At 37.2% G+C, this 10,189-nt stretch overlaps 1 protein-coding gene across 1 annotated transcript; it reads right to left on the reverse strand.

The window, feature by feature from the left end:
* Positions 1–3,334: 3,334 nt before the first annotated feature.
* Positions 3,335–9,243, reverse strand: LOC125244901 (tripartite motif-containing protein 16-like). Its single transcript, XM_048155287.1, has 6 exons — positions 8,612–9,243; positions 7,514–7,609; positions 7,194–7,427; positions 6,483–6,642; positions 6,282–6,329; positions 3,335–3,861 (listed from the first exon to the last, which is right to left on the reverse strand). The coding sequence occupies exons 1-6, from the start codon at positions 9,182–9,184 to the stop codon at positions 3,335–3,337; spliced, it is 1,638 nt and encodes a 545-aa protein (XP_048011244.1). The 5' UTR covers positions 9,185–9,243.
* Positions 9,244–10,189: the final 946 nt, after the last annotated feature.

Consider the following 10,189-nt stretch of genomic DNA (forward strand, 5'->3'; position numbering starts at 1 on the left):
CGAATCTCAACATAACACCGACTGTTACGTAACAGTCAGGATCATTAATATGTACGCCCCCAATATTTGCATATGCCAGCTCATGTTCAAGGCATTAGACAAGCCAGTATTAACGTCTGGATGTGCACAGCTGAATCATCAGACTAGTTAAGCAAGCAAGAACAATAGCGAAAAATGGCAGATGGAGCAATAATAACTGACATGATTGTAGCAAATTAGCTCAAAATAAATATTAATAATTAATCATAACTAGTTATAATTAATTATTAATATTTTAATCAGTTAATAAAATTAACTTAATGTAATAAAATTAATATTACAATCAATTAACCTGTTGTTCAATGAACACACAGTGTTAATTGTTTATTAATTCTAAGAAATGTTCATTTCCAGGTTATGGGAAATAACAATCTTATTCTTCTAAAAGCCTGTAGTCAGGACCGACATGAATAGGGACTCCCGTATATGAGCGCAAAACACGGACAACCTTACGTGTGACATGAACAAGACTTTATTAACTAGACTAAACACTTAAACTACTCTAACATTCACACACATACATGCATACAGTTTACCAAGAGAGAGAGAGAGAGAGAGAGAGAGCTAAAGCAGAGTACAGGAAGCAAGAGGTTACAGCATTGTTGGACATTCAGCAGATCAACAGCCTTGAGCAAACCATCAGTGTAGTTTTATCAGGCCCATCTTTAAAAGGGGTAAGGATACTCAATGTATCCGATAATGAGACTAAGTTTGATACTTGCATGTCTCTCCAAGTTGAATTAAAACTGTCCTGATGCAATTTGTGGAGGTTTCCGTTGAATCTTTGCTGATATTGTCTTGATGAAAGAGAACCAGTTGGATTCAGAGGATCTTTGGTGAAATGAAGGTCTAGGCCGAGGCCTGGCACAAGCTTGGGGTTCCTTAGAAGCTTCTAGCTTCTTACAGCATCATCTTGACATCAGCATTTGTCAGTAAAAAAAGAAGAAGAGGAGGATGAGCAGGAAGAGAGGGGGTTCATTGTGATCAGTGAATATAAGGGGTGAAGATGTCACACCCTCTTGAGGTGTCTGAGCCAATAAGGAGTTCCCCTTTCAGAGGGAAGTTTTACGAGTCTTTGTTCTGTAGCAAGATATTAGCATAAGACACTGGATTGGATGAATGAGAGAATAACCTTCTAGCTTCCTATAATTCTAACATGTCACAGAGTTAGTAACATGTAACATAAATTACCAAATAGGAAATTAAAGTTGGAGTCCGTAGATACCAAACATGCTGCCAATGTAATCTCAGTTAACTATACATTTGCAACTATGGAACATTAATACCAAAATAGTTCAAAAGAGAGAATTAATACATAGAATAAAGCCTATAAAAGGAAAGTCATGAGATGGGAAAATTGGATACATGTTTATACATTTCCCAAGTGGTTATATAGAGAATACATAGGATTAAGAGAGTTTATTTGTCCTTCTCAGGAAGAATGAGTCACTAGTCTCTACAGCATTCTTCTGGATCATAAAAGTACCATATAACTGTAACAGGACACCTAGGTTGGCCTGTGTGCTAGCAACATTGGGATGCTGGTTACAGTTTTAGGGGGATGAGTTCAGAGAACTTTGATAGTGAGAGTGAGTTTATGGGTAATTCATTAAATACAATGAATAATTGTGTGGCTGATTGGTCCAGACGTTACATGATCCATGATAACATGATATTTTTAGTGATATTTGTAAATTGTCTTTCTAAATGTTTCGTTAGCATGTTGCTAATGTACTGTTAAATGTGGTTAAAGTTACTATTGTTTCTTACTGTATTCACGGAGACAAGTAGCAATTTCTCATTCTTAGGCCTATCAAATACATAAAGTAGGAAATTAATAGCATGGTAAATAAAAATAAAGAATATATATATATATATATAATATGTGTGTGTGTTCTTGTATACATGGTTTATGAGGACACAAATGTGTATAATAACATGAGTATTACAATGTAAACATGGTTTCTGTGTCCTCGTAAACCAAATGGCTTAAAAAACATACTAAACAGTGTTTTTTTTTTATTCCAAAAATGCAGACAGTTTTCTGTGATAAGTAGGTTTAGGGGTAGGGGTAGTGTACGGGGACAGAATATACAGTTTGTACAGTATAAAAACCATTACGTCTATAGAGAGTCCCTGTAAACCATATATACAAGTGTGTGTGTGTGTGTGTGTGTGTGTAATTAGGGTAAAATAGGGAAAATTAGGCCTGTAATTTCAAAGTGAAGGCTTATAATAGACAATATTTAATAAAAGTGCTCTTATTTTTCTTCTTGAACAACAAATCACAGTCTTCAAAAGAATGACACTAAGATAAAAGTTTTTGTCTTTCCTCGCTCAGAGTTGCTCTCAGATCACTCTTAAATGATTAGTTCACTTTCAAATGAAAATTAGCCCAAGCTTTACTCGCCCTCAAGCCATCCTTCGTGTATATGACTTTCTTGTTCCTGATGAAGACAATTGGAGAAATATTAATAAATATCCTGACACATCCAAGCTTTTTTATGGCAGTGATCAGGGATCACTAGTATGAGCTGAAGAAAGTGCTTCCACCTACATTCATCATGGCTCTGGAGGGTTAATAAAGGCCTTCTGAAGCAAAGCATTTGTGTAAAAAAAAATATGTGTAAAATATCTATCTTCTGGCAGACCACCTTCCATATTCAACGTATGAAGAAAGTGTAAAACTCTTGCAGTTCAAAACTGCAATGGAAACTTACGGAAAAAGCGTAACTGACGTGACACCAGTTTATACTTTCTTAATAACTTATAAAGATTATTTAAAGTAAACTGGATTAGATTATAATAATTGTGCTCATAATTTCAAAGATCAAGAGTTTAGAGTATGAGCAGATGATCTGGGTTTATATATTACACATATTTATTAATAAATGTACAATTTATTATCAGTTGTCATTCATCAATTTTACAACAAATTACTTTTTTTTATTGAATGATACATTTTAATAAAAGGTAATTTGATAGTAACAATAAAAATGATTTATGTGACTCTACAATAATAACTGACTGACTGATTTCCATCAACACAAATAGAGTTTGAGAAATACAGATACACACCGTCACTCATCATGACACACACACACACTGATCTCTCTGTCTATATGAGGATTCATTACACACATTTATTCTTCATGTTATTTCACTGACAGAAGTTCAGCTGTAGTATTAATGTAATGAAGAGAAAATAAGAGACTCTATAACATCTCACTGTTACTGATTCATCATGAGCTCAGAGCATTATGGGTAGAATCTCTCTACAGCCTATTCTGATTCATCAACACAGTTTCACTGATGATAAAAGACCAACATAAAACCCAGGATAGAGCGGTTGAGTGAATGTGGTCTGGACTGTGTGGATGAGGCTCATTGTGTCTCCAGAGACGCTGTAGAAGGACAGAGTTCCTGCACTGTGATCCACATACACTCCTATTCTCCTGATGATGGACATTACTGGGAGTTTAGTCTCTATGTTATTGTGTCTGAATGAGTAACTGGAGGAAAAGTAGATCAAACTCCAGGACTGATCATTATATCCAAACACACAGTCATTACCCGATCCCTTCCTGCTGATGCTCTTATATGACACTGATATATGCACATCATACCCACTCTTCTCAATCTCCCAGTAACAGCGTCCACACACACTCTCTCTACACAACACCTGAAGATTATATCCATCAAATCTGTCTGGATGATCAGGATACGGATGCTCTGTGACAGTGCCAGTAATCACTCTGTTCTTCTCAGACAGATGGAGGAGTTTATTCACTGTGTTCAGATCCAGATTGAGCTGATGGGAATCTGATGGAGAGAAAACACATCACAATCAGGAATTATTCATCTGTTTGATACACTGTAAAAAGTAATTTAAACAAAGAAAACAAGCAAAATTTAAACAAAAGAAGTCAAAGATGATTTAAGAACAACCAACACCGAAGACACCTGATGATAACGAGCAGAATCACTGAAGGAAAGAGAAACTCAAGAATTAACAGACGTTTGTTTCAATTTGTTTTTCTATAAATTTGTTCTTCCTGTTCTCTTGAAAAGAGAATCACTACTGGGATTTTACCTCTAAAGCATGGATGAATGTTTTAATTGTCTTTCAGTGAAAAATAATCATATTTTGGTGACACTTTATTTTAATGGTGTAGTTACACTGTAGTTACTCATAAGTACAGAGTAATAATAATGAACCTCAATTACTAGAGTTAGTGTTCGGGTTTGGTTTAGGGTTAGTTATACATTTTAAAATATATTCAAATAGAAAATGGATCAAATAAATGCAGAAGAAACTTCTTAAAAAACATTAAAAACCTTACCGACCCCAAACCTTTGATCTGTGGTTTATATTATAGATTTTTATTTATAATATATATTTTGGTGTATATTATTAGTGCTGCTTCCTCTGTCAAAGCATCATTATTGTTCTTCTCCATACTTCTTATTCTTCTTCTGGACAAAACTTCGGTCCCGCAGCGTTTGTCATGGACCCATGAGAAATGCGGGTGAAAAAAGTAGCCGAAAAATCCCATAGACTTAACATTGCGACTAACTTTGACGAGTCATAACTCCTAATGAGAATTTTGTAGCAACGTGTGGATTACCACGTTTGAAGAGGCTGCCAGGCTCTGTAAGAACATACCTCACAGTGGGGTGTAAGTTGTACCCCTGGGGCGCAAGAGCTGCCCAAAGTTGCCCCATTGACATACTATGGTGAAGCCGTGTCCATGAAACAGTGTGTTTTTCCTCCTATGGTAAATTCCATAGGGATTTTGTATTGAACATAACTCTTGATCACAGTGTCACACTGGCAACCAATCAGTCTCTCAGGAACAATATGAAGCTATCAAACCACACCCTAGCAACCATATAGAGCACCCTAGCAACAGGTTCCATAGACTTCCATTGAAAAAGATCAAAGGAATATCTTTGGATTTAAGTGTCATAGAAACATGAGGGTGAGCTTGTTTGACTCTGGGCTGCAAACGGCCAATCATGAATCACCTTCAACATTTCATAGCCATGCCCTAGCAACCATTTAGAGCACCATAGCAACCCAAACCCAAAGAGAGATATCTTCAAATCTGAAAGACAGAGAGGCATGGGGGTTGGTTTATATCATTCATACTGACAAGCAGCCTTTGGAGTATCATCACTGGCAGCTGCCAATCCTCTCCCTAGCAACCAAACACAGTACCCTAGTAACCGTTTAGCAACACCTATATCTCTGCATCAGAACATCGTACAGACATGGGGGTTTCTCTTTTGACTCATGCTAGAAAACTGGACTTCCAACACATGCTAGCAGTGAAAAGCTACATGCAAATAGCAATTAGTTAAGGTTTAAAACATGACACAAACAAGTCAAAATGTGTTAACATCACGTTAATCATGTTAACATCATATTAATCATATTAGCATCTTGTTAAAAACATGCTAGCAACATGGTAGCCATGCTAACATCATGATAACAACGTTAATCATGTTAACGTCATGCTAGCTAAAAACATGCTAGCAGCACGGTAATCATGTTAGCAGCATACTAATCATGTTAGCATAATACTAGCAGCATGTTAATCATGCTAACCTCATGCTAACAACATGCTAATCATGTTAACATCATGTTAAAAACATCCTATCAACATAGTAATTATGCTAGCAGTATGCCAATCATGTTAGCATCATGCTATCAGCATGCTAATTGTGTTAGCTTCATGTTAAAAACATGTTAACAACATGGTAATAATGCTAACAAGAACATGTTGTTGTTTTTTCACATTTGAGAAATTGTTTCATGTTATGCATCGATCTCAATTTCCATTTCATGACAACTTTCCTTTCATGAGGAAGTTAATAGGCCACATCCTGAATCTAGTACATCACACCCTGACAACAGGATAAATGCATATGTATTGTTTGCGTTGAGTAGAATGTTGTTATTATGTTGCAGACCATTTTCTTTTGCAAGTAATCACAGGTTTCATCCTGTAAACCTTTGGCATATATGTGCCTTAAACAAACACTTCTCAAGAACTCCTCAACAGCCACTTTTTAAGATATTGCTTCCAGCACCCCCCGATGTTCTCTGAACGCACCGTTGAGAAACACTCATTTACATGATCAACTATAAAACTCTTCTGTCATGTTTTCTTTCTCCTTCTACAGAAGAACATGAACACACTCAGTGAGTTTTTCTGCTTGTTTTCTTAGTGACTTACACTGTAGGAAGTCGTTCCTGGTTCTGGGAACAATGTTGGTGAAAGTGACTGTGGAAATCAACAGACATAAAGAGTGTGATTATCATGTCAAGATAAAATGATCCCTGCATCCGTTCCTAAGACATTTCTAATATGATCTTCTACATGATATGAGATGATGGAGGATCATTTCTGAGAGCAGATGAATCTCCAGGACTTTACCTCTGTCAGAGATCTTCTTCAGCTCCTCTTTGCAGAAATCCTTCAGTTTGTCTCTCAGCTGATGGACAGTTTCTCTCACACCATCAAAAGAGGAGAGAGAACTGAAGGGATCGTCATTTACATCTGTAGATTCAGGAGGAGCTGAGAGAGACTGGAAACTCTACAGAAAACAGAAATCAAAGCTCATCACCTCCACACTTCAGCCAATAACCTGCACTACTGTCAGATTTGAGCAGCTCTCGTTGATCTTTAGTAACTCTCCTCAATCCAGCACCTTCACAGCATCGGATTCATTCTTCTCATGTTCATTATATCATGTTAGAGTTGTAAGATCAAACATCTAATAACATAAATGTAATGGCTTGGTTTAAAATGGTTTAACTCCCTGTTCCTGAAATCTAACCATCAGGTTAATGGATTTCACATTATTGTAAAAAAAAAAAAAAAAAAAAAAAAAGTCAGGAAGCTCAATATATCTTTCTGAAAAATGTTTCTTAAGAGATTTTCAGAGCTGAACTGTATTTGTAAGTGTGTCTCTTTCGAAAGAAGAAGATCAGATGATCAGAAGATGATCAGAAGATCAGATGATTATATAATAACCGAACACACAGATCAACACTTCAGTCAACGGCTCATTCTGCTCTCATGAAATGTTTCTCTGTGAGTCTCTTGCTCAAGTCCACTATGATCCTGTTCTTCTAGATCTGTTACCTGCAGGAAATGGATGTGATCCTGTGTGTGTGAAAGCTGCTCCAGCTCAGCGTCTCTCCTCCTCAGATCATTGATCTCATGCTCCAGTCGCTCCAGTCGTCCTTCAGCTAGACTCACTGCAGTCTTTTCCTGATCTCTGATCCGCTGTGTGGCCTCAGAGCGGCTTCTCTCAATGGAGCGGATGAGCTCAGTGAAGATCCTCTCACTGTCCTCCACTGCTGTCTGTGCAGAGCGCTGTTAGGAAACACATCACAATCACACAGTGGCTTCAGTGAGTCCTGACTGAGACTTCTCAAACTTCTCTTCTTCTCCAGACTCACCTTATGAGACTCCACAGCCTCTCTCAGCTGCTGAAGATCTTCCTCTCTCTGCTGGATCCTCTGCTGGAACGACCTCTGTGTCTCCTTCAGCTGGTGCTAAAGGATAAACCAATGACAGGAGAAACATCACATAAATCATCAAGTCAACAGATATGAATCCAGTATCAGTGAAGTGCTGAGATTGAGGGTTAAAGATCTTACATGATAAGGTTATAGGTTCATTCATAAGTACCAGTGTAACAATCAGCCCAACTGTAGGCGAGTTGATGAACCCATGTGCAGTTAATTGAATTAAAGTGTGCAAACAAACAAAACAACCATTTGACATGAACTTAAGCAAACTTGACGATGAGCAGACTTGACTTGGCAAAGAACAGACTCTCCAACAGCAGGGTTACATTAACAATACACGACAAAGTAATATGGGCGGACCTGGTCCTTGGATCATGGCCAGACCTGGGCCGTGGTGCTGTGTTGGACCAAGCTGCAACATGGTCTTTAACCAAGGTAACGTTATCTAGAAATATGTTAACAAGGCAGGCAATGCTGGTTGACCACACTAATCCTCAAATATTAGCAGATTTTATCTTTTAAAAACAACATTGCTGTAACTACATAAACATACTACATTCACATGTCGGTGTATTATATAAATATTGTAAATCAATGCATTTATTAACTACAAATTACCAAAAATCACAGTTCTGTCTCTCTAACTTTATCTATTTGAATTCCCTCCAAAACTTTTCCTGGAGCTATCTGAAGTCTAAGCATCAAGCATTTTGAACTTCTGTTGACGCAACTCTCTCAATGGCTCTGATACTTGCTAACAGTAGACCAATCACAACAGACTGCGACCAGCTGACCAATCAGAGCAGATAGAAATTTTTGGAAAATGTGTTTTAAAGAAACTGAAACTAAAACAGCGTTCAGACCGAGAGGGTGAAAACAGGCGCTGCAACAATGTAAATTATGAGAAAAATAATGAGTTTTTTTTTTTTTTTTTTTACTTTAAATGATATAAATGTATTCTAGATGACCCCATAAACAAACTTATGAGCCTGTAAATGATCATAATGCGACTCTTTAAGTTCATACCTGTTTCTCTGTCCTCTGTGCTGCAGCTGATACAGTATCGTGGTTTTTATGTTCATCCATCATACACAGCACACATATACACTGCTGATCAGTGCGGCAGAAAACCTCAAGGATCTTGTCGTGTTTCTGGCAGATCATCTCCTGCAGTCGTCCAGTGGCTTCAGTCAGATTGTGTCTCTTTCCTTTAAACAAACTCTCATGTTGTTCAAGGTGATTCTGACAGTAAGAGTTCAGACACACCAGACAGGACTTGACGGCTTTGTGTTTTCTTCCAGTACAGACATCACACTGCACATCTCCAGCTCCAGCGTAACAGTCAGCAGGAAGTTTAATCTTCTTCAGTTTCTCCACCATTTCAGCCAGAATGGTGTTTTTAGCTAAAGCAGGTCTTGGACTGAAGGTCTGTCTGCACTGAGGGCAGCTGTAGACTCTCATCTGATCCTCCTGATCCCAGCAGCCTGTAATACAGATCTTACAGTAACTGTGCCCACAGGGAATGGCCACTGGATCCTTCAGGAGATCCAGACACACTGGACACATGAACTCATCCTGAGAAATTCTGGCTTCTGCCATTTTACTGCATGGATACAGAGACACAAACACACAACAGCTCAACTACACTTCAGTTTCTCTTTCTCTGATCATGTGTTTCCTGTTTTCTGGTTCTGTGTTTGAGTGACGTGTGCAAAACAGGCGTGTCTGTAAAGCAGCTTCCTCATTCCTGGTCCTGAAGAACCTCATTGCTGCTAAGTTTTCAGTTTCTGTAGTAATTTGAAAATGTGATATTCCAAAGGAATTATTATTTTTGGTTTTGATTTAAGAGTAATAAATAAGTCAATATTCATTAAAAAACATTTTAAGCTCACATGTCATATGTGTCTGAAATTGAACAAATTGTTCATGATGGGAAGAATACTAGGTTAATTGAGATGAGTTTTCCCAAGAGTTCACAGGATAGATTGACGGTTGGTCTGTGTTATGATTATGATATTATATCAGAATGTGATAGTTTATACAAAAGATGGTTACTTGATGTCACTTCAAATGGTTAAATAGAAACAGCGTTCACACAAAGAAGACATGCATTAGCTAATTAAAGGGATTTAATGTGTATTTTGCAACATACTGATAGTTATAATGAAGTTATGATGAAATGCGTTTTATGGTTTAAGAGTAATATGCAGGAAACAAGTATTTGAAAATTTTATTATAAAAGCATACAAAAGAGTACAGAACTGTTTTTAGTAAATATGATTTGTTATGGCATGAGATGGAACTCAATAGTCTACTTGAGAAAGACATTACAAGATAATTGATTTTATGCTTTGATATGACAGAGAAATGTTAATAAAGACGCTGATAAGCTGCACTCGAGGAAAGCCAAAAAATTTGCTTATCCTTTTTGATTCTCCTGATAATTCAGGGTTCACACAACACAACACTTATTAGTCTGCCTATGAGTTCCGTGTGCCCCAAGACCCATTACTCTGGTCCACATTACAGAGTTACAAATAGTTTAGAAATCTACAATACATTACATGAAAATACATGATATAATCAGAAACATGTAAATACATG

Source organism: Megalobrama amblycephala, linkage group LG14, assembly GCF_018812025.1.
Source record: "Megalobrama amblycephala isolate DHTTF-2021 linkage group LG14, ASM1881202v1, whole genome shotgun sequence".
NCBI classification, from domain to species: Eukaryota; Metazoa; Chordata; class Actinopteri; order Cypriniformes; family Xenocyprididae; genus Megalobrama; species Megalobrama amblycephala.

Coding starts and splice junctions, on each gene's coding strand:
- LOC125244901 (XM_048155287.1), bottom strand. CDS start 9,184: ATGGCAGAAGCCAGAATTTCTCAGGATGAGTTCATGTGTCCAGTGTGT. Junction 7,428..7,513: donor AGGCTGTGGAGTCTCATAAG/GTGAGTCTGGAG, acceptor GTTTCCTAACAG/CGCTCTGCACAGACAGCAGT. Junction 6,643..7,193: donor ATCACATCCATTTCCTGCAG/GTAACAGATCTA, acceptor TGTTTTCTGTAG/AGTTTCCAGTCTCTCTCAGC.